We start from the raw sequence: 24,810 nt of genomic DNA, 5'->3' as shown, positions 1-24,810 counted from the left end.
CCTTCTTTAATAGGCTAAGAAATTAGTTTTTCCCCCTCTATTAACTGATCTGTAGACCAAAACAAACAGGCAATGAACTTGAGGGAAAATAAAGCTGGTTAGATGATGACTTTTAAATAGATTACATTAGATTAGATTCAACGTTATTGTCTTTGTGCAGGTACTGCTACTGGTTCAAGCCCCACCACTACCAGGTTGTCACTGTTGGACCCTTGAGCAAGGCCCTTAACCCTCCATGGCTTAGACTGTACACTGTCACAGTACTGTAAGTGTAAATGTAAAAGTGCAGCAGTGACCAGTTAAATGAAATGATGAGACGAATGTAGAGTAGTAACAGATATTACAGTATATATGTACAGAGTGAGTGATGAAAAGTGATTAAGAAGTGACTAAATGCACATAAATGTTGCTGTAATGACTGAGTATAAATAAAATATAGTGTATAAGTATGTCACACACACACACACACACGTACGTTATTGTTTGTGCTGGTGAAAATAGTGCAATAGTGCGAGGTGGAAATATGGACAACTTTTGGTAAGTTGTTCGCCTTAAAAACTTCCACTAGGCATTAGTAAGATGTGGAAAGTCAGGACTAATATTATTACTATATTGAAGTACCTTCTGTCTGTGAAACACTAATTCATATAGACTCTTATATATGGCTCAATATAAACACATGTAAAACACAACTCCTTCTTTAATAGGCTAAGAAATGACTTAAATTCTGCCTCTATTCATTCACATATAGACTAAAACAAACAGGCAATGAACTTAAGGGAAAATAAAGCTGGTTAAATGATGACTTAGATGACTTGGAATTAGATTACATTAGATTGGAGTAGGGCTGTCGCGCTAACCGCAATTTTGAAATATCGCGGTATAGACCAGCCAACCGCAGGGCATGCTGGACAACCGCAACACCGCGATATTCACGTTTTTTCTTTCTTTCTTCTCCTTTTTTTTTATTGTTGCAGGTCCATCTTGTTTTATACGCTTACATTCGGGCGTAATAAATGTTAAATAAATTCATAATGAAAATGAGCTAGGAGTGACATTTTCCCGCAACCTGTTCTCATGCGTTGCTGCTGAGTGTCAGGCTTTGTGTTTTAAAATGTAAACAATCGCAACAGGAATTATAGGCAAGTTTATTAATGATTAAATTGAGTTCACACTCAATAAATACTTGTAATTTAGACCACATTTAAACAGCCTCGGTGTACTAAAACACTTAATGACGGTTAATATGGCATTGCAGCCTGCAGATTCTCTCTTGCTGGCTTGCTGGAATGATTTAAATGCATTTTTTCGTTGAATAAAAATGTATTGAAACGAATAATAACTTGAAACGTAGTTTATATTGTTATGTTAATTATACCTACTAAATAGATGGTTAATAGGGGCGTGATAACCAGGCTAGACTTTCTCTGATCTCTAAAGTCGCATGCAGGTTCAGTACATCTACAGTGTATTAATGCAACGAGCACCATCAGAGAGAGTTTTAGTGCTGAGGGGAACATCACTACCCCACTCAGATCCTCTCTAAACCACATCAGATGAACATGTTGGTTCGTCTAGCGCGCATGATAACGCAGGTTTAAACTCTTACAGACTTTATTCTTTATTCTATTTTTTTACCATATTTTGATTAGATGTGCATTTAAAATATTTAGCCTAAACACTTTTTTTTTTGTTTCACAGTGTATATCTAACCTAGGCTAGAAGCTTATTTAAACCTTTTTTTAATAGAGAAAAGACACGTATCCCTGCTCCGTTCTGTATTTAACAATAGCCTAAACACGCATTTCATTGGTCTTAAAGCCGTCTCATCTTCGTCATTATAAAGCAATAATATACCGAATCATAGCCTAACAATAAAGCTTGTTTATATAGCTCTAAAATCCAGATCAATTAAGTAATTTTCAAAAACAACAAAAAAATGGCGATATAACCGCATACCGCGATATTGAGACAGCCCTAGATTGGATTCAACTTTGTCATTGTGCAGAGTACAAGACTGCAGTAACATCTAACCAGAAGTGCAAAATAGAGATTATATTACAATTAAAGTGCAGGTGTAGCCCTTAATGGAGCCCTTTAGTGTCATTTCATATTGAAATGAAACAACGTTCCTCCAGGACCAGGGTGCAACACAGAACACAAGTGCAATAAATACAAGAGACATTTCTAATAAAAAAGTAAGCAAGGGAGACAAAACCAGAGACAAGATTAGTGTTGGTCAGTACATGGTACTGACTGAGTAAATGATAAGTGATGTAAAAACTAGAGATGCATCGATACCATTTTTTTCCCAACCGAGTACGAGTGCATGTATTTTTGTACTCGCCGATACCGATACCTATTTAGAATACCGTTTTTTTTTTAAACAAAAACACAGGTGAGAAGTGACGAGGGGTTTAATGATACCACGTCCAAAAATGCACGTCAACAAGTAGCGAGCGATCAAAGTGTTTGTGCGCTGACGTGATGAAATCAAGGAGGAAAAATAAATGAATCTGAGTGGATTTGGCAACACGAGCAGCACGGATCGTTCTGTAGTGAGTTGGAGGTTAATAAATATTTTTGCAATGTTGGTGTTTTGTAGAGAACGATCAGGTCAGAAATAATGTAAAACGTGTGTGCTGATGTATTCTGATATAAACTATATTATCCCCCTGTACCACCTGTTTACACTCCTCTCCTGCGCTTCCCCTCACGCCGTATCCTGCGTTCTCATTGGCTGTTCGACATGTCACTCGTTCCCAGTCGCACATCTCAGATCAGATATCTGACGTGCTAGAAAACTCGAGCGCTCGGCGAGCCGGTCGGATCGAGTCGTTGGATAGTTCACACTTAGCGATCGAGAGCCGAGTTTTGATCGCCGAGCGAACGCCGAGTCGCTCCCGAGCCGGCGAATCTAGCGCCGACCGGCCGCCGAGCGGAAATCAGGGCAGAAATCGTGTAGTGTGAACCGGGCATAACGCAGCAACGTGCACTAGGCTCACGGTATCGGATGTTCAGTATCGGAGCCTCGTTTGCGAGTACGAGTACGAGTTAATGAGCGCGGTATCGGGTCAATACCCCATACCAGTATCGGTACTCGTGCATCTCTACAGTAGTAAAAACATATTCTGATATTCAGTTAGCAGCGTAGGGTTTATATAGCAGCAGATATATTAAGGAGTAAGGTGCATACATGCAGCATTGTGCAAAGATGCAAGTAATACAGTCACTATGTATTTGTATGAGTCCAGGGAACGAGACTGTGTGTGGTTGCGTGTGAGTTTGAGTGTGTTTGTATGTTCCTGTAAGTGTGTACGCCCTTCGACGTGTTCGAATCTGCATTAGTGTGGAATGACCATCAGATCCAGTCTGAAAAGTGCACATGTATCTAACTATGTGGCCTTATTAACTTTGTGACATTACCTTCAAATAGACTCACAATTATACCTGAATACAGTTCTACAGCAATTGAGGGTTACCAACAGTGGAAACTTGGTGATGGTGGGGCTTGACCTGGCAACCCTGTGATTACTAGGCCAGTATTTTAACCACTGGGCTGCTGCTGTGAGCAAATAACAGGATGTATCAGCTAAAAAGAGCTTGATTAATTATTGTTTACATGCTTTATTGTTTACAGTTTACTGCTACTACAACAAACACCTAGCAAGTGATTCTCATGATGAATCGGGCGCAGTTATTACTGTGCTTATGAGCCTCGTTTGCTCTCTCCGTTTTCCAGCTCATGCCCCATGTGACGAGCCCTCGTGCCACTGACTCACAGTCATGGATAGCTTCAGAAATCTAGAAGATGAGACGTTTCCCAGTCTCCTGTCTAACGCTTCGCTGGGCAGCAGTGGCCGGGCCACCCTGGGCGATGTTACCCTGGGCTCCACTCTTGGTGTTCCGGTGGCCGCTTCTACTGTGGCTAAAAGTAGAACTGCAGCAAACGACAGGTGGGGAATTAAAGTTTGTAGGTTCACTGTTTAGCACATTATGATTCCTGCTGTTACAATGTGTGTGTGTTATATATATATATATATATATACAGTGCTGAATATCCACCGATCAGCCATAACATTAAAACCACCTCCTTGTTTCTACACTTTCTTCGCTTTCCATTTTATCAGCTCCACTTACCATATAGAAGCACTTTGTAGTTCTACAATTACTGACTGTAGTCCATCTGTTTCTCTGCATGCTTTGTTAGCCCCCTTTCATGCTGTTCTTCAATGGTCAGGACCCCCACAGAGCAGGTATTATTTAGGTGGTGGATCATTCTCAGCACTGCAGTGACTGACATGGTGGTGGTGTGTTAGTGTGTGTTGTGCTGGTACGAGTGGATCAGACACAGCAGCGCTGCTGGAGTTTTTAAACACCTCACTGTCACTGCTGGACTGAGAATCGTCCACCAACCGAAAATATCCAGCCAACAGCCTGTGACCACTGATGAAGGTCTAGAAGATGACCGACTCAAACAGCAGCTAAAGATGAGCGATCGTCTCTGACTTTACATCTACAAGGTGGACCGACTAGGTAGGAGTGTCTAATAGAGTGGACAGTGAGTGGACACGGTGTTTAAATCCACTCATACCAGCACAACACACACTAACACACCACCACCATGTCAGTGTCGCTGCAGTGCTGAGAATGATCCACCACCTAAATAATACCTGCTCTGTGGGGGTCCTGATCATTGAAGAACAGCATGAAAGGAGGCTAACAAAGCATGCAGAGAAACAGATGGACTACAGTCAGTAATTGTAGAACTACAAAGTGCTTCTATATGGTAAGTGGAGCTGATAAAATGGACAGTGAGTGTAGAAACAAGGAGGTGGTTTTAATGTTATGACTGATCGGTGTATGTTTGATGTTTAACCTGCAAAGCATGCATCTAGTTTGTAAAATCATGTTTCTTCTCAGGTTAACCGACGTCCAAGCATCTTATCTGGATGACGGCTCACCTTATCTGATGGCCTCTCAAACCTTACACTGCGAGAGGGAAAAGTTTGCACTCAGCTTCAAAGATGATCTGTGAGTGTTTGGTGTTTCCATTTGTAGCTAAAAATCAAGTAAATAAAAGCAGTTTCAGTGGTTTTTAATTAGTTTTTTATTTCAGGGAGGATGCAGGCAACTTCGTTGCTGCTAACCAGTTTGCAGATCTGTTGGTCAAGGTAGATCTGGACGAGTCCGAATGCGCGTCCACGTTCAAGACCTCGGCTGCAAAAGTGGAAGCGGCTCCTGTACCTGCTCGACCCTCCGATTATCCTGAGGGTAACAGCAAAAATCTCGGGGTCACAGTTAGGGCTGCCACTAATGACGATTAATTTTCCTCTAAAAAATTAATTCAGAATCTCATTTAAGCTTTTTTTATTTTAACAACGAACTGTACAGCATAATAATAATGCACAGAACTATCATATCACATTATAATACTAGGGATGCATCAATACCATTTTTTTCCCAACCGAGTACGAGTACAAGTACATGTATTTTAGTACTCACCGATACCTATTTAGAATGATGCAATCTGGAGCATTATGGAATAGTGTAAGTTCTTAGTGTAAAATAGTGCAGTGGAACAGTTGCTTGGGTTGCCATCACTAATTGTAAACAAAAAAACACCGCACAGCCATCATTGAGAAAGCTTCTGACAAGCTAACGTTAACGTTCATTAATAAACGCACGTCATTAACGTTGTGCACATCATACATGCGATGCGATTCTGCTGATTGAAATATTTACTTTAAAAAGATAATACAGTCCGATCCCATCTGAGCCGATTCTATCAGCACGTCCGTTCGTGGTTCACCTCGGTAAATCGTAAACGACTGAGTCGGCTCCCGCTCTGTGGTAATAACCAGTATAATTAAGCCTGAGCTTTATAAGGTAAGCGAGTCACACAAAATGTTCTGTAGTATTTGGTGTTTATTTACAACCGCATCATTTATTATAACAGTAAAAACGGAGAGACGACTGAGAAAAGAAGCTTAAAATGAGTCGACTCCTGAATCACTCGTATCGACACTGTGAACAGAGTATTGAACACACACACGTCCTATAACAGCGGTCGCTGCTTTTGTAACCGGTTATCTTCGCTGTTAGCTCTATTTTGAAGGTTTTTTTGTTTTCAAACGGAACTAAATAACATTAAACGTGCGTGTGAGCGTCGCGGTCAGTGAGAATAATTCAATCTGTCTCCCGTGGGCGAAAAATGAATTGCTTTAGTTTTAGAAGTAAAACGATCTTGCAATGTCACGCCCCCCCCGGTCAGGCACTCGCGCCCCCCCCCCCCCAGACAAGCACTGCCGCCCCACAGGTTGAAAATCCCTGCGTTAACGCAGCAACGTGCACTAGGTACACGGTATCGGATGTTTAGTATCGGAGCCTCGTTTGCGAGTGCGAGTTAATGAGCGCGGTATCGGGCTAATACCCGATACTAGTATCCGTACTCATGCATATCTATTAAATACAGTGCAGCACGTGTTTATGGTGCTCCGTACACAAAGCAAAGTGCTTCAACTTATAGCAGAAATAAAATAGTTAGATGTAGCCACGTCTCATTAAGTCCAACGTACAGTAACGACAGAATGAGCCCAGATTCTAACCTGCACATTCACTCACAACATACTTACAATTCTAAGCGGTGTAAACAGTGGTGAGTGTTCGGATGCATTCACACGAGAAGCTTTTAGTGCTTTGAGTGTGTGGCGGTCTAACTGAACTCGCTAAGAAATACGGTAAGCGTAACGAAACGATATAAACGTGCAACATGGCGCTGGTGCTGCTGTGGTACCATCAAAGCTTTACCCAGTGAACAAACCACCTCTTAGTTTAGTGCCAGGTTTAAGTATCACCAAACCTTTGAGTGTGTGTGTGTGTGGCAAGATACAGACCCTGGCCGACAGCCTACATTTTGGGAGGTGCACTAGTCGGTGCGCTCTCAGTGCAGGTCCCAAGCCCTGATAGACATAAGGAGAGTTGTGCCAGAAAGAGCATCCGGTGTAAAAATCTGCCAAATCAAGTATGCAGGTCAGATCCACTGTGGTGACTCCTTATTAGGGGAGAAAATTGCATCCCGGTAGATGATAGATTTAAGATTTACTATAGTAACCACTATATAGTGGCTCACTGTTGCATCACAGCAAGAAGGCCCTGGGTTCGATCCCCAGGTGGGGCGGTCAAGTCAAGTCAACTTTATTTATATAGCGCTTTTTACAATAGATATTGTCTCAAAGCAACTTTACAAAATCCAGGACCAACAGATAAAAAAACCCCTGTTGAGCAAGCCGAGGGCGACAGTGGCAGGAAAAACTCCCTGAAAATGACAGGAAGAAACCTTGAGAGGAACCAGACTCAGCAGGGCCCGTCCGTCCTTCTTGGGTGGTCTGGAGGAAACTTTAAATAAATAGGATTTACACAAATCATACAAACACAGAATTAAATGATCTAAAAGTTATAACTGGCAATAAATAAATAATAATAATAATAATAGAGTTGTTCTCCGGTCTAGTCTTCAATAAAGTCTGTAGTGAGTTCTTGTCATTCTTGGTGCAAACACGCCAGCTCCCGTCACATCCGGCAGGAGCAGCATCGTTGGCACGGCAGTCTCGACTCTGTAGAGTTTGAGCGGTCCGGGTCCTTTCTGTGTGGTTTGCATGTTCTCCCCGTGTCTGCGTGGGTTTCCTCCGGGTGCTCCGGTTTCCTCCCACAGTCCAAAGACGTGCAAGTGAGGTGAACTGGAGACGCAAAATTGTCCATGACTGTGTTCGATATTAATCTTGTGTGATTAACATGACGTTAAAATCCTAATAAAGAAACAAACTACGCTCTTTATGCTGCATGTGACACTGTATCAGGAGAAAAACACTCATTCATGTCGTTTATTTTATTTAAGACATGTTTTGTTATTCAAGTGTAAATTAGTAATGCTGTAGAATCCTAACTCGGCTTATTATTTTTAATATTTCGTGCTGCAGTGTTGTGTAATTGTCATAAAATGTGAATGATGCACCACAACGCTCTTTCATTAACATCCAAACCCTCTTTCAGACATTTCAACTGGCTTATTGACGTTTTCTCACATCGGAGGGAAAGAACACACAGCCGCTCAGGTAGGAATAAACGCCGTGTCATATGCTCAGACCTGGTTTAACCCGAAGTGTTTAATAATTAAAGTAAAGTGTCGTCCATCACTCGTTTCAGGCTTCGTTGGTTCCGGGGATCATACAGGAAGAGAGTCCGGAGAGTGAGGCGGGGGACAGTGACGGGCTGAGCGGCAGCGTCACGAGCTTCCTCGCTAATGAGAAGCTGATGTCGCTCGACAGCATGAACAGTGACATCACGGGTAACGAGGCTGACGTTCTGTAATCGGTGTGGCGTGTTGATTGGGAACGACAGTGATCTCGAAAGTGGGGTGGGGTCCTTTCTGTGGGGTTTGCATGTTCTCCCCGTGTCCGTGTGGGTTTCCTCCGGGAGGAAACTTGTGAACTGATGAATCTTGTGTAATGAGTAACTACCGTTCCTGTCATGAATGGAACCAAAGTGTAAAACATGACGATAAAATCCTAATAAATAATGAAATATCTTATTTATGCTTCTTCAGATGATGAGATTGACTTGGACAATCTTCATGATGATGAGTTAAAGCTGTACTTTAACAAGCTGATTCCTCCAGGCATGCAGAGAGGTCGAGTGGAAGGCCAAGAGATCCCCGTTCCTGTAAGCTATTCTTTATTATATCTTACATTTATTTTTTAATTAGTGACAATTTCATTGTTTTGAAGACTGTGATACAGCTAAATTAAAATCTTGTGCATATGGATTGATAATACACTGATCAGCCATAACATTAAAACCACCTCCTTGTTTCTACACTCACTGTCCATTTTATCAGCTCCACTTACCATATAGAAGCACTTTGTAGTTCTACAATTACTGACTGTAGTCCTTCTGTTTCTCTGCATGCTTTGTTACCCCCTTTCACCCTGTTCTTCAATGGTCAGGACCCCCACAGGACCACCACAGAGCAGGTATTATTTAGGTGGTGGATCATTCTCAGCACTGCAGCGACACTGACATGGTGGTGGTGTGTTAGTGTGTGTTGTGCTGGTATGAGTGGATTTAAACACCGTGTCCACTCACTGTCCACTCTATTAGACACTCCTACCTAGTCGGTCCACCTTGTAGATGTGAAGTCAGAGACGATCGCTCATCTATTGCTGCTGTTTGAGTCGGTCATCTTCTAGACCTTCATCAGTGGTCACAGGACGCTGCCCACGGGGCGCTGTTGGCTGGACGTTTTTGGGTGGTGGACTATTCTCAATCCAGCAGTGACAGTGAAGTGTTTAAAAACTCCAACAGCGCTGCTGTGTCTGATCCACTCATACCAGCACAACACACACTAACATACCACCACCATGTCAGTGTCACTGCAGTGCTGAGAATGATCCACCACCTAAATAATACCTGCTCTGTGGTGGTCCTGTGGGGGTCCTGACCATTGAAGAACAGGGTGAAAGGGGGTAACAAAGCATGCAGAGAAACAGAAGGACTACAGTCAGTAATTGTAGAACTACAAAGTGCTTCTATATGGTAAGTGGAGCTGATAAAATGGACAGTGAGTGTAGAAACAAGGAGGTGGTTTTAATGTTATGGCTGATCGGTGGATATAAATAACTAATTAATGTTGTATGTTTAGGACCTACCCAACGGTCAAGCTAGTGTTCCTGAACCAGCAACGTCCTTCAATGCCAGAAGCATTTTTTTTAATAATTATGATGAGGTAGGACCCCTACATATATTTCAAACCAGTGTAGCTGCACAATATAGAATCTGTATAAATAAAATAGGAGCTTTTTTTTAAGAATGTGCTCATACAGTTAAAGAGGAAAGAGCTGAAAACACCAGCCGACATGGATAGAAGTGATCCTAACCCCCCGGTTTTCCTCCTAATTTAGTTGTATCCAGTTTTCCGATTGCGTTTCTCTTCTTCTGACTACTGCTGCTGACTAACACAAACCCCCTTTGATACGTGTGCAGTACCGACCTCTTTTTTTTCCACCTGCACCAGGCAGGTTCATTTGGGGATCTGGGAGTCACTCCCCGATCTCCATTGTCCCCCGTCTCTGTGCAGCACCATCGATCAGCCAGCAGAGGTCGCAATTGCAGCAGTTATGATAAACCTCTGACGCTCCCACCCTTGGATGAGCCGACTCGCAAGCTTGAGTTCGGGTCAGCAGTGGGTCCTGTCTCAAGGGACAAGGCGAAAATCCATCTCAGGACTTCGGCCTCCCCACTTTCACCCAAGTTCACACTACACGACTTTCTGATTTGTCGGGTCGCTGTACAGTTCAGTTCACACTACACGATTGGATCTCTTGCATTCGGGAGTCTTTCAGTCGGTGTGTATTTCACACTACACGACTGATCGGTGATAGGGGGGTTTCACACTACACCATCTATCACCAACTGGAATCACAGGCGAGCTGCTCTGGTCTCCTAAACTACGTTTTGTCATTAAAACACACGTGAGAAGTGACGAGGGTGCAGCGTAAAATCAAGGAGGAAAAATAAATGAATCTGAGTGGATTTGGCAACACGAACAGCATGGATTGTTCTATAGTGAGTTGGAGGTTAATAAATATTTTTGCAATGCAGTGTCGGTGTTTTGTAGAGAACGATCAGGTCAGAAATACTGTAAAACGCGTGTGTGTGCTGATGTATTCTGATATAAACTATATTATCCCCCTGTCCCGCCTGTTTACACTCCTCTCCTGCGTTTCCCCTCACACCCATATCCTGCGTTCTCATTGGCTGTTCGACATGTCACTCGTTCCCAGTCGCACATCCCATCTAAATCACTCTGCTGTCCAAGTGCCCTACAGTTTTAACATGAAAGAAATCTGGAAATGGCAGAGGACATGAGCAGTTGTAGTTTAGCGGTTAGGGTACTGGACTAGTAATCGAAAGGTTGCTGGTTCAAGCCCCACCACTGCCAGGTGGCCACTGTTGGGCCCTTGAGCAAGGCCCTTAAAACTCAATTGCTTAGATAATGTACTGTCACTGTACTGTAAGTCGCTTTGGATAAAAGCGTCTGCTAAATGGCAAAAATGTAAATGTGACATTTTATTTAAATAATAGGTGTAGCAGACATGCTGTAAAAGTATATGTTACACTAGCATGTATATATGTTTTATCAATGTATTTATTTTATCAACCAACCCCAAATATTATAGAGCGCTTTCATATAATATAGAGTATTATCTCACTAATTCTCTATTTTAGTGAGATCTTTCGTCTAAATTGTGGTTTCTCGTTAGAAATGCTAAAAAAAAAAAAAAATATGTCTATAAATTGTTCTGTTTATCAAGATTTATAAAAAAAATATGCTAACATACATGATGAACCATGTGTAGATCTGTGTCTCCACTCTGACTGAGTAGTTAATGTTTCATGCCTGTCTCTTGGTGTTCTCTAAATCTAAGTAGAAACTACTATCGCTTTTATTCATGTATCTTTTTTTAGAGGAACTTTTGCATGCCCGATGTGCGGCTGGCTGCCACGGGTATGGACTCGTGTCCTGCGAGCGACGAGGACACCGAGGATGAGCTGGAAGCTGTTCGGAACCACAGCGGCACCAGATTCCTGTTACCCAGCACCTCAAGACAGCTGGTACATTAAACGATGAATGCACACAAACCTTTAAAAAAATCAGAACAATGATTAGACAGCAGAACTAGAACTCTATTGTAATGGTTTATCTAGTTGTGTTGGAGGAAGACGAGGTTAAGTGAACATGATACCCTCGTGTATAGGGGGTTGGAGCATCATGATATAGGGCTGCTTCTCTGCAAACAGCACCAAGCGCTGCAGGTTAATGATGCATGAACTAAATAATGTAATGGTGCTTATTATAGGTGAAATTAAATCTGACCAATCAACTGACTAAACCACCAGAAAGACAAAATAACACAAGCACAACCATAAAAGAAGTGAAATTGCTTTCATGTCCTAGCCAATCTCCCGCCTGATCCTGTTAAAGCTCTGTAGGATTTTGTAATTGCTATTTAATCAAAGGTACCTTTTATAGCTTTTGCTGAATTGAGGCCAATTTGCCGGGAGAATTGGGTCAGATTGAACGACAATGGAGCAAAAAGACACTTATTACTTAGTGTTAGTCTTATATGATGATGTATTAGTGTTATATAACTTAATGTTAGTAATTTGATGTCTGTGTACCCTCCCCTCAATAGTTGACCTGTCTGTGCTTGTGCTAATGAATGCAGTACACTGAAGTATATTGTTAATACAGATATGAACCCTTATTTTCCCTCCAATTATCCCTCCAATGTAGTCATATCTGATTCCCTGATCATACACTATACTGCCAAAAGTATTCACGCACCCATCCAAATCATTGAATTCAGGTGTTCCGATCACTTCCATGACCACAGGTGTATAAAACCGAGCACCTCGGCATGCAGACTGCTTCTACACACATTAGTGAAAGAACGGGTCGCTCTCAGGAGCTCGGTGAATTCCAGCGTGGTACCGTGATGCCACCTGTGCAACAAGTCCAGTGGTGAAATTTCCTCACTACTAAATATTCCACAGTCGACTGTCGGTGCTGTTATAACAAAGTGGAAGCGATTGGGAACGACAGCAACTCGGCCACCGAGTGTTACCACGTAAAATGACCGAGCGGGTCAGCGGATGCTGAGGAACATAGTGCGCAGAGGTCACCAACTTTCTGCAGAGTCCATCACTACAGACCTCCAAACTTCATGTGGCCTTCAGATCAGCTCAAGAACAGCGTGTAGAGCTTCATGGAATGGGCTTCCATGGACGAGCAGCTGCATCCAAGCCTTAAATCACCAAGCGCAATGCAGTGGTGTAAAGCACGCCACCACTGGACTCTAGAATCACGCTTCTTTGTCTGGCGATCCGATGCCCGAGTCTGGGTTTGGCGGTCGCCAGGAGACGGTACCTGTCTGACTGTATTGTGCCGAGTGTAAAGTGTGGTGGAGGGGGGATTATGGTGTGGGGGTGTTCTTCAGGAGTCGGGCTCGGCCCCTTAGTTCCAGTGAAAGGAACTCTTAATGCTTCAGCATACCAAGAGATTCTGGACAATTTCATGCTCCCGACTTTGTGGGAACAGTTTGGGGATGGCCCCTTCCTGTTCCAACATGACTGCGCACCAGTGCACAAAGCACAAGGTCCATAAAGACGTGGATGAGCCAGTTCGGTGTGGAAGAACTTGACTGGCCTCGACCCGATAGATAGAACACCTTTGGGATGAATTAGAGCGGAGACTGTGAGCCGGGCCTTCTCGTCCAACATCAGTGTCTGACCTCACAAATGCGCTTCTGGAAGAATGGTCAAAAATTCCCATAAACACACTCCTAAACCTTGTGGAAAGCCTTCCCAGAAGAGCTGAAGCTGTTATAGCTGCTAAACCCGACATCATATTAAACCCTATGGATTAAGAATGAGAGTCACTCAAGTTCACATGCGTGTGAAGGCAGACGAGCGAATACTTTTGGCAGTATAGTGTGTTTGTCTCTATAAAATTCATCTATCAAGCAAAGATCAAACCAAATAATTGCTTTTTGTTCTGGTGTGCAGGTTGGTGAAAGCAATCGCCCTCATTTCAGACCAGGACTGGAAGGAGGAAGTTCTGATGATGAGCCTCAGCCGGGGTTACGGTCATCGGGCTCCAGGACGGGCATCGAGCATCGCCGCTCTGCTGAGGGACAAGTCATCGACTCGGCGGTCACAGGTGACCGCATTCAGCGTTATATTGGAAGCGGGTCTAAGGCTGGCGATCGTTTAATACATTTATAAAGCTTTTGATTTTAGGAGATGGTGGAGGGGGTGATGGGAGCAGCGGGAGCGAGGAGGACGGGAATGACGGCGGGGTCTCCACGGTTCCTCTGCCGGCTGGTGTGCAGACCACATATGACGTGCTTCGTGGGTTAGGCATCGTAGGAGGGAGTGGAACCGGCGAGGATGAAGAAATGCTCGCCGAGTTACCTGGATTAGGCAGATTTACCTCCACGGAACGTAGTCGGGTAATTAGGACTAGATCAATACCTCATCATCTCATGGACCCTGGTAATGTCAACGCATTGTCGGGTATCCGGTATACAGTACTAATAATAATAATAATAAATGAATTGGTATTTTTATTTAGATGGGCGATCGTGTGGGTCCTGTCGGTACAGTTGAAACCGAGACTTTTGCTCAGAGTTCTGGACCTGCCAGCGTTTCTGCAGCTCAGAATGGACAAGAGGTAATTTTTTTTCTAAGGCTTAGTCTAGGGATGTAACGATACACTCTACCCACGATGTGATGTGATTCACGATACGATTTTTTTTCTGGATTCTTCTATTATTTCTCTTAAAATAAAATAAAATACTGTATTTGTGCTTATCTTTTATTTATCTAAATAATGAATGTCCTTTTATTTCTGGGGTAGGTACAGTACAAACTATGGCAAACAATGCTGCACATTTCCCTTTTTGTGTAAAAAAAATAAAAAACCCCGAAATGAAATTTTAAAATAATCCTCATATTTAATAAATAAATGAATAATACAGATAAAGAAAGTATCCTCACATAAATACATTTGGCTGGAAAATTCCGAACCTGGCAACCCTGTAGTGACGTCAACCAGGCGAGGTGAATAGCGCCAGCGCCCTCTGGTGTGAATATCGATTCATTATACATGTAAACCGATTTGAATCGTTACACACGTGAATCGATTTTTAACTGTCTTGTGGTGCATCGTGACGTCCCTAGCTTAGTCCTTATGTCCAGGCACTTCAAATTCCAAACGAATTTCATCTGAATTTCTAAATGCACAGGAACCTCGATTTAAGAGGCTGAAGGCGGGGGGAGGAGGGGTGTGATAACATACAAAAACACAGCACTAAAGTCCACAGACGTGCTAAACATGCACACAATATAGTCATGTGAAAGCTGTAAATAAATATTAGAATTGGTGGACTGCACTACTGGGGAGAAATTTCCATTCACCTTGTGCGGTGGAGGAGAGTCTGGAGCGGCGCTGGTGCAGAACTGAGCACTAGAACTTGCAAAAATGCAGCATAAACGCAGAGAAAATGAGGGCGAGAACAGAGCGAGCCTCCTGACAAAATAAAGCCTCTCACCCATGTAAACGGAGAGACGTGCGCCGCCTAGAGGAGGATTACTGAACTACTGGTCTCTGTACGCTTCTCACAGGAATTTTAAACAGTCATACCCGGGCATTCAGTTTTCCAGATTTTGTCAGTTAAATGTGAAATCTGGAGGTCCGTTAAATCGAGGTTCCGCTGTTTTGCAATACCAACGACTACGAAAAAATCTTTAATCAAGCCGAAATGAAGACAGTCCTCGAGTTTTTGGAAAAATAATTGGCCTAAAAGAGACAAATCTAAAGAACAACACTTGATAAGGGCTATAAAGTGACACATGAGAATTACCAACCTTTCCTGCCGTGAATATAAGCACTGTGTAAGCACGGCGTAAAACATCTAAATAAATAAATACATTATTTTAACCTTCATTTTAAATCACATCGGCATCATCATGATGATGTTCGGTTGCCATGGTTTACCCAGAGCCGTATATAGAGAGAGCCGCCACGCGGTCACGTGGTTCATGTAACCCTCCAATAGTTCCAAACGAACCCGGCGCGGTCATGTTCTCCTATGGGACAGGCAGCAGTGAGTGAAATATTAAACATTAAATAATAAACATTTGTACAATTTCTGGGTATTTTCACCTGCGTTTACATTTACTGCATCTGCTTTAATGTCAGTTTGGTATATGAAGTGGAAGATTGATGTTTATAATGACTTGTTAAAACACGGTACATTATATTAGCGTACATTATATAATGCCATATCATTAAGTAGTAGAGACAAGATACAGTACAGAGATTAAAGAGTTTTTGTTTTGTTTTTTACATAAACTATAATCTCCCTTCACTTTCCTGAGGATTCATAATAATAATAATAATCATTTTGGTTAAACACTAAGTCATGTGCTGGATTCATAAGGTTTACCTGCACTGAATGAACAGATTGATAAACACACTATCGTACCTGTAACATTATAGTACAGGTACATGAAATAGCTTCATTCATCTCTTATTTCATGAGTGATTAATCAGTCATTCCTACATGTAATACATGAATGAATTCATTATGAATATGCACTAGTTCATTTTGTCTAATGTAAGTGGTGGACAAGGTAAACAAACCATGTAGTTGATTTAAAGTAGAGATATCCAAGGTAACATATTACTCCAGTAATAGTAGTAGTAAAAATAAAAATACTCTTTACCTCCACTTGACCTTCAAATGTACTTAAGTATGAAAGTAAAAGTAGCATGATTTATTATGGCTCTAATGTTTTATGATCATTTCTGTAACAAGACTCTTGATTAATCACCTCATTTTAGGTGAAAAGACTCGTGTGGCATTAATTAAGCTTAACTGACTAAGCTAAATTCAGTTATACCTATTAATTAAGATAAACATGTAACATTTAGTGCTGAGCAAATGCTAAACAATAACAGTTAAGTATATTAATGACATCAAATTCATTATTTTTTAAAAACAAAGCAACATACAGCTGAAAATGCTTGATAAGTAGTGGAAATGAACGGGGCTCTGTGGGATGTTTGGAACTTTTGAGCAGCCCACGATGCGGAAGCTGCGCAGAAAAAATGTCCCGCCCCCGTTACAACGGTTCCCTATGGGAGTGTCGCCGCTCTGTTCTCTCTACCGCTCTGGGTTTACCTGACCGCACATCAGACGTATTCCAGCCAAAATCTATTTGTTTAGGTTTGGTGCAACACCAAGTTTTTTTCCCCAGCATTTCCACAGTGACCGAGACGAAGCACATAACACTTTGTTCAGTGCACAATTCCGATCACTTGGCTCCTGCTTTGTCGCTACTGCTTTGCCGCGTAGCGCCGGTGTGAACAAAATCAATGTGTGACCCCCTATCGCAGATCAGTCAGTGATTTGTAGTAGGCAAACCACGACGACGTAAAGACTCCTGATTACCGGGCGCTCCGGTAGCGCAGCAGTATAAACACCCTAGCATGCAGATCGGCTGCTGTTCACACAGGGTGGGAACTGGACGGGGGTTCACTCATGACTGATGCAACTACGACCTCTGCCGGCTGATTGATGGCGCCTGCACAGAGACGGGAAAAGAGTGCGCTGATCAGGGTGTGGCTCTGCGTACAGTACACAAAGCTGATCCACATATGAACTCGGCAGTCGGCGTGTGTCAGTCACGGCTCTCCTCGGTCAGAGTGGAGGTCAGCAACAGTAGAGAGGAAGCGTAATGCAATTGGGTAATTGGATACGACTAAAAATACTAGAGAGCGAATCGTGTAGTGTGAACTGTACAGCGATATGACCAATCCGAGCATGAATTTTATCCTATTGTTTTACTGGTGTGTCATTTACAAAGGCTCCATCACATAATGGTTAGTAACTCCAACCTCCTTCCTGACAGGACGCCTCGAGTAGTTCACACTCTGATGCCACACCAGACGAACGCTTCGACTCCATGTACCTAAGATCTGCTGGAGGTCACCTACAGGACTCTACATTCGCCTCCTCCGCCCTTCAGGGCACCCGGAGCAGTTTCCACCTCTCTCTTGCCAAAGAGAATTTCGGGCAGGGCTATAAGGGCAACGACCGGGAGCACACCGCAGACTTTAATGCTTTAGGGCTTCGCGGGGGGCCCTGTGGGAACTCGGTCAGTCTGGCTCAGCCTCCTAACAGCGGTGGAGAATCTCTGGAGGACAAGTATCTCTCTCAGAGCTTCCATCGCAATGAAGAGGAGACGAGCGACATTTGGAATCACCGTCCGGACGATGTGGCGCTGGAGTTCCAACAAGGTTTGACCTCTTTTATTTATTTACCTTTTGATATGAGGTGCCCTACAAACGTGAGTTATTGTAATAAAACAGCGAGTGAGGAATGTGATTAGTGGAGGATTTAGTGCTCCTGTCTCCTTCTTTTACTACATTAAACCACGTTAAGCTTTATTTAGACTCTGGGAGAAGCTGATTCTGATTCTCACAGTTTCTCAGAAGCTGGAGCTGTAACACAAGTTTAAAAGTGAAACAGGGAGGAGAATCCAGATAAACACAGATACACGTGGAGCTGTAACCCTGGATCTGACGCTTATTCCACACTAATGCAGTGATAGCTCAGTGGTTAAGGTACTGGACTAGTAAACAGAAGGTTGCCGGTTCAAGCCCCGCCACCACCAAGTTGCCACTGTTGGGTCCCTGAGCAAGGCCCTTAACCCTCAATTGCTCATCGTGTTCAGCTCATCGTGTAAGTCGCTTTGGATAAAAGCGTCTGCTAAATGCTGAAAATGTAAATGGTAAATAATGCGCCCTAACGCACGTGGCCCCCCCAGACATGTTTACATTAGCTGACACGTCAGTGAGTTTAGGATCAAGCAGGCTTCATATGTTATTGAATATAAAACGTGAACAAGAGAACATGGAGGATACTACATCCAGGATACTGAGTGTTGATTCCAAACAAGTGATGGTCTGTGGTTTTCCTTGGCCAGAACGGGGGTTGTGCTACTGGCAAAAGAACTACAAAACTGGGGTTAAAATTTCAAAAAGATGCCACCGGTCGGCCGGGTGCCATCTAGCGGGCATAATTGGCAGTGCCTGCAGCAGATACTAATTGGCCGCCGTATCTGCAGGGTGGGGGCCGGACTATGTGTGTGTGGGTGGGTGGGTGGGTCTTCATACGCTGTGTAAGGACCCTGATTGGCAGAAGAGACGCAGGAAGCGTGGACGAGAACAGGAGGGCTGTACACGTGTAAAGAAGGCGTGGGCAGCGGCGTGCTCTCCTCGGATGCAAAATCTGGAGTCTGTCAGCAGCGGAAGACAGATTGGATTTGATAAATGGGGAGAATCCTTATTTTTCCCCATAAGGATGTTTGGGAAACCTGTTAATGCGTCCATGGTCCTGTAGAACTGCAGATATTTTAGTCTCATGTAAAATAATGAGGTTGTTTTTGACACTTATACACTGAAAATAACACAAATATAATATAAACACACTGAAATACAATTACAAACAGTTAAAAATACAATAAAAGCTGCACTTTAGCTTTACTTCTTTATCGTTTCCTGACGCTTCTTAATGGTGGAGATGCTTGATCTTGGAATACCGTATTTTGTTCAGCACCGGCGCATTCACACGAGAAGTGACAACCGCTTTTGCGCCGCTGTGCCGTTATTTCCTGTGAAGTGTGACGGCGGTGCACAAAACTTAACGTGACTTATTGTACTAAAACGAGTTAAAAATGAAAAAGTAAAAAGCTAGAGTGGAAAATAAAGTGGTTTTTCCCCCCCCCATTATTTTAAAGCAGCATTAATGATTGCGTATGACGTTGATCTCTTTGTACAGACGCGAACGCTGCTCACGGTGTCGTGTACCAGAATGAGGAGGGTAAATGGGTGACTGATCTAGCGTACTACTCCTCATTCGACAAGGAGGCAAACCTGCCCGAGGAGGTCGCTGTCCAGTTCCAGTCTGAGGAGTTCATTGGTGGGGGTAAGTGTAAGGCTCTGAAAAGGTTCGAACCTACGTGGATGGAATGGCTGGTTTACAAAATATTGAAAGGTGTGATTGTTGTTCAGGTCAGGCCATTGAGAAGATCATTGAAGATCAGAATGAGTATGAGAAGGAAAATCAGTTCATGCAGGTGAGACGGGATCTTCCTCCTGTTTCTGTTCTGGTTCGATATCGTTATCGTTTATTGTGTTTCCTTTAATAATCGAAACGTCTTTTATCGTCCAACAGGAAGAGAAAATCGAGGCCGTGAACGGGAGCGCGCTTCTCGGAGACACCTCTTGGAAATGTACCAGTAGCAGTAGCATTCTGATGAGGGCGTCTCAGGCCTCGTCCGATTTCGAGAAGAGGAACCAGAGTTACTTGCGTATTTCTCTCGGGGAGTTTTTTCAGCAGAGGTCTGAGGCTTTGGGCTGTTTATGGAGCGGCGAAGATGTTAAAAGGGTGAGAACGGTCAGGGGACAATAAAAACTGGGAACTGGGCTTGAAATCATTCAATATTAAGACAAATCTTAACCTCAGTGCCCCCAATTAACTGCTTGAATTCTTAGATGCAGTACGACTTAAAAACGCCTTAAAATGATTAGACTCTCACAGTCACTCAAACGTCCTGATTTCTATAAAGTCTCTGCATGAATTCCCATATATAGGGCCCTACTAAATTCACTTGAAAAAATCACAGATTTATAAAGAAAAGAGCCACATTTTCACGTCGGTCATTAAATGACACTCATAAACTGAATGATGGAATGAATAGAAGCTACGACACACGGTACAGCTTCCTTAATAGTTGAATGTAAACCTAGAACATCCAGCGACGGTGCGAGGCTTCATGTTCTGTCCCCCCCCCCCCCCGGCCCGGCGTACACAGAACTGGTTGTTAGTTTTCCAAACTCGGTTACCCCAGTCGTCCCTTTTCCTCCCTTTTATCGCGTCCAATTGCCCGATTGCGTCACGCTTCCTCTCCGCCAATGCCGATCCCCGCTCTGATTGAGGAGAACGAAGCTGACCCACGCCCCCTCCGACACGTGGGCCTTGTGTACTGAGAGACACACCCCGAGAGCACTCTTTCGTCGTCTCGGTGCAGGCGCCATCAATCGGCCAGCAGAGGTCGTAACTGCATTAGTAATGAGGGCGTCCCTATCCGGCTTTATCCCGCCCCTATTTGAACACCGGGCCAATCGGAGACACACGCCGGAACCAGAGCTGGGATCTCGAATACGTCGTATCGAGTCTCTGCTCTGCCTGTTGTTCATATAGGGGTGGGATACTAAAGCCGGATGGGGTCTCGCTCTCATGACTGGTGCGGTTACGACCTCTGCTGGCTGATTGGTGGCGCCTGCACAGAGATGAGAATAGAGTGCTGTCAGGGTGTGTCTCTCCGTACACAACGCTGAGCTGCACTGCACTCGTCAAAGTGTGGGTGATGAGATGCAGACGGCTGCTGCCCACGTGTCGGAGGGGGCGTTGGACATGCTGAAAGGGGCTGTCGCTGCTGTTTAAACCTAATAGCTTCAGTGTAGTTCTGTCTGCTCTGACCTGCGTGTAACGTTCATACTGCTACTGATCAGTCACAGTCTCTTCTGTAAATCTAAATGTTGATTTGTTTATTTATTTTTATTTCTGGCAGCCATCATTCGGTTATATCATCAACTCTCCAGAGAAGCGGGAGCCTTTCGCTCTGATCAGGCCGTCAGATTTCTCTTCCAGAGGGAGCTCGGTTCACAGCGACGCCGACGACACCATGAATCCAGGTCTACAGTCGTAATATCTCCTAATGAATGCCTTTTTATCATTATATATAGAAACACAACATTACAATTACTGACTGTAGTCCATCTGTTTCTCTGCATGCTTTGTTAGCCCCCTTTCACCCTGTTCTTCAATGGTCAGGACCCCCACAGAGCAGGTATTATTGTGGTGGTGACATTGTGTGTTGTGCTGGTATGAGTGGATCAGACACAGCAGCGCTGCTGGAGTTTTTAAACGCCCCGTCCACTCTATTAGACACTCCTACCTAGTCGGTCCACCTTGTAGATGTGAAGTCAGAGACGATCGCTCATCTATTGCTGCTGTTTGAGTCGGTCATCTTCTAGACCTTCATCAGTGGGCACAGGACGCTGCCCACGGGGCGCTGTTGGCTGGGTATTTTTGGTTGGTGGACGATTCTCAGTCCAGCAGTGACAGTGAGGTGTTTAAAAACTCCAGCAGCGCTGCTGTGTCTGATCCACTCATACCAGCACAACAAATAATACCTGCTTCTTGGGGGTCCTGACCATTAAAGAACAGGGTGAAAGGCGGCTAACAAAGCATGTAGAGAAACAGATGGACTACAGTCAGTAATTGTAGAACTACAAAGTGCTTCTATATGGTAAGAAGTATATAAAGAAGTGTAACATGTACAAATTCCAGCATTATTGGACGACTTGTAAAGTTTTAAAGCTTTAAAATCTAGACTTCGTGTGAATCTGGGCTGATTTTAATCTTTTGCTTTTAAAACACAGAAGATTTAGAGAAGACGCTCGAACCCGCACCGGCGCAGCAGCCACCACAAAGCTGCCCGCAACCCAAAGACGTAACGGTATGATGCCGTAGCCGACTGGTTCGCACATTTATGCTATATTAATGATGGGCCTGATAAATACTCGCTGGTGTTTTTGTTTCTCTGCAGGTTTCACCAGTTTCTCGAGTGGGCGGCGGCTCTGCGTCGTCCAGCTCCTCCAGCGGCAGCCTGGCACTGAGCATCAGCACCATCGCGTCAGCCATCGCAGACGCCTCGGTCAGCTCGGACCCCGCCCAGCTCGCGGCCATGATCGTGGAGCTGTCGAAGAGGAGCCGCGCCGAACGGACCGTTTTACAGGACACGCTTCAGAAAACCGCGTCGCCGGGCGACGCGAGCGCCCTCGACATGGAGAAGTACCTCAAACTGGCGGAGGTGTCCGGCAGCGACAGCGACGCCTCCAGCTCCCGGTCGTGTCTCGACGTTCTCAGCCTGGCCGACTCTCACCGCTCGTCCTCTACCCCGAACGACGCCAGTCATGCCGGTGGAGCTCCTTCGAATAACACGTCCAGACGCTCTGCGGACGCTGCAACGGTGGTGAAAAAAAGCGGCATCCCCAGACCCAGATCTAGCAGCATCCCGACTGCCGCGGCTCACCCGGCCAGAAGATCCGCAGGTTCCAGCCAATCGTCCCTCGAACCTAAACCTCTTCAAGCCAAGTCCGGTCCTGAGAGAAGCACAGGCGACCAGCACCGTGCCATCACGCCGTCTCCGGGGCGTCGAAGTTCCTCAGAGTCCGGGGTCAAAATGGGCACAGCTCGGCCCCTAGTGTCCGGAACGGCCCTCTCTATTAAGAGTAACGACTCCGTGTCTAACCCTAAGACCTCCCCCGGTCTTGGAAGCGCCGGACGAAGGAGCTCTCCGCACGGACCCCGGAGTAAAGAGTCCTGTAGAGAGGAAACGCGATCGCTGAAGAGTCCGAGAGTCTCTCAGGCTGCTGGGAATGAGAAGAATTCCTTTCCGACTGCTCAGTGTACATTTGGCAAGTCCCTTATGTTTGTTCTCATTCTTGTTTAGCAATGTTATAAACAAAATAATTAGAGTCACAGATCTGGCATCAAACAAAGAAAAAAGAAGAAGAACTAATTCCCTTTCCCCTTAAACCAGACATGCTTATATAAACGTAATACAAAGCCAGTGTACACAGACCAGGCATAACATTATGAGCACTGAGAGGTGAAGTGAATAACACTGATTATCTCTTCATCACGGCACCTGTTAGTGGGGGGGATATATTAGGCAGCAAGTGACATTTTATCCTCAAAGTTGATGTTATAAGCAGGAAAAAAGGGCGAGCGTGAGGATCTGAGTGAGTTTGACGAGGGCCAGATTGTGACGGCTAGACGACCGGGTCAGAGCATCTCCAAAACTGCAGCTCTTGTGGGGTGTGTCCCGGTCTGCAGTGGTCAGTATCTATCAAAAGTGCTCCAAGGATGGAACAGCGGTAAACTGGTGACAGGGCTCATTGATGCTTTGGGTGACGTTCTGCTGGGAAACCTCGGGTCCTGCCATCCATGTGGATGTTACTCTGACACGTAGCTCCTACCTAAGCATTGTTGCAGACCATGTTCACCCTCTCATGGAGACGCTTCCCTGATATCTGTGGCCTCTTTCAGCAGGATGATGCTCCCTGACACAAAGCTAAAATGCTTCAGGAACGGTCTGAGGAGCACAACAACCAGCTTGAGGTGTTGACTCTGCCTGTAAATTCCCCAGATCTCAATCCGATCGAGCATCTGTGGGACGTGCTGGACGAACAAGTCCGATCCATGAAGGCCCCACCTCACAACTTACAGGAGTTAAAGGATCCGCTGCTGACATCTTGGTGCCAGATACCACAGCACACCTTCAGAGGTCTAGTGGAGTCCATGCCTCGACGGGTCAGGGCTGTTTTGGCAGCAAAAAGCGGGACCAACACAGTATTAGGAAGGTGGTCATAATGTTATGCCTGATCGGCACAGCTGGCCTCAGTGTAAACATGGTGTTAAAACCCCCAATAAACAGCTCAAATCTAATAAAAGAAGATTAAATGTGCAAACGTGAAGGTTCTTTATTATAAATATGTATTAATCTTTTGTTTAAAGCTTCTCCCGAGCGCGGTGCATCCGGTGCCGTGGAGGCCAGCCATTGCTCCTTCAGACCATCCACCTCTCCACTCACCCATTCAAGCCCAAGCCAGACTTCACTGCCTAGTGGATATGGGTAAACCTCGTTACTCATTTACTGTTTACTGCTTAAATTGATACGGTGGCTAGTTTTGGACTAACAGTGATGAATTGATAACGATTTAATATTCTATTGTCCTCATTATTACTGTAATAGAGGTTATCTGTGAGAGTATTTGTGTTTAAAGGTTAAATCCCCCATACTAACACACGTACAGGAAACTGAACAGGTCAAAGTTCTACATTTGCTTACATTTCTTTGGGCCAGACTCCCAACCTGAGGAGTACAGACGACTGCATCTGCATGCAGTTTTCCTATGTTTTGGATGCTATAAACCCAGTCATGTCACATTTATTTTCACCCCTTCCTACTTTAGACAGTGGCAGTGTGTAGCTAGTTGCAAAAAGGGATGATTATTGGCTGAGAGTTGAACGTCGGCTGTGAAGGTAC

General features: G+C 44.3%; 1 protein-coding gene across 1 annotated transcript in view; it reads left to right on the top strand.

Moving 5' to 3' along the window:
• Nucleotides 1-24,810, top strand: part of cep192 (centrosomal protein 192) — a 63,957-nt gene that overhangs the window by 1,158 nt on the left and 37,989 nt on the right. Inside the window, exons 2-20 of the mRNA XM_062991460.1 lie at nt 3,743-3,956; nt 4,924-5,034; nt 5,120-5,274; nt 8,053-8,114; nt 8,206-8,347; nt 8,606-8,721; nt 9,701-9,784; nt 11,527-11,673; nt 13,627-13,780; nt 13,861-14,072; nt 14,195-14,293; nt 17,539-17,926; nt 19,470-19,616; nt 19,703-19,767; nt 19,866-20,078; nt 21,265-21,388; nt 22,139-22,215; nt 22,306-23,176; nt 24,279-24,396. Of these exons, the coding sequence (XP_062847530.1) occupies nt 3,787-3,956; nt 4,924-5,034; nt 5,120-5,274; nt 8,053-8,114; nt 8,206-8,347; nt 8,606-8,721; nt 9,701-9,784; nt 11,527-11,673; nt 13,627-13,780; nt 13,861-14,072; nt 14,195-14,293; nt 17,539-17,926; nt 19,470-19,616; nt 19,703-19,767; nt 19,866-20,078; nt 21,265-21,388; nt 22,139-22,215; nt 22,306-23,176; nt 24,279-24,396 (3,455 nt within the window). The 5' untranslated portion in view covers nt 3,743-3,786. The remainder of the gene's footprint in view (nt 1-3,742; nt 3,957-4,923; nt 5,035-5,119; nt 5,275-8,052; nt 8,115-8,205; nt 8,348-8,605; nt 8,722-9,700; nt 9,785-11,526; nt 11,674-13,626; nt 13,781-13,860; nt 14,073-14,194; nt 14,294-17,538; nt 17,927-19,469; nt 19,617-19,702; nt 19,768-19,865; nt 20,079-21,264; nt 21,389-22,138; nt 22,216-22,305; nt 23,177-24,278; nt 24,397-24,810) is intronic.

The sequence above is a fragment of the Trichomycterus rosablanca genome, chromosome 3 (assembly GCF_030014385.1).
Source record: "Trichomycterus rosablanca isolate fTriRos1 chromosome 3, fTriRos1.hap1, whole genome shotgun sequence".
NCBI lineage: Eukaryota > Metazoa > Chordata > Actinopteri > Siluriformes > Trichomycteridae > Trichomycterus > Trichomycterus rosablanca.
This window is presented reverse-complemented; position numbering and strand designations above follow the sequence as displayed.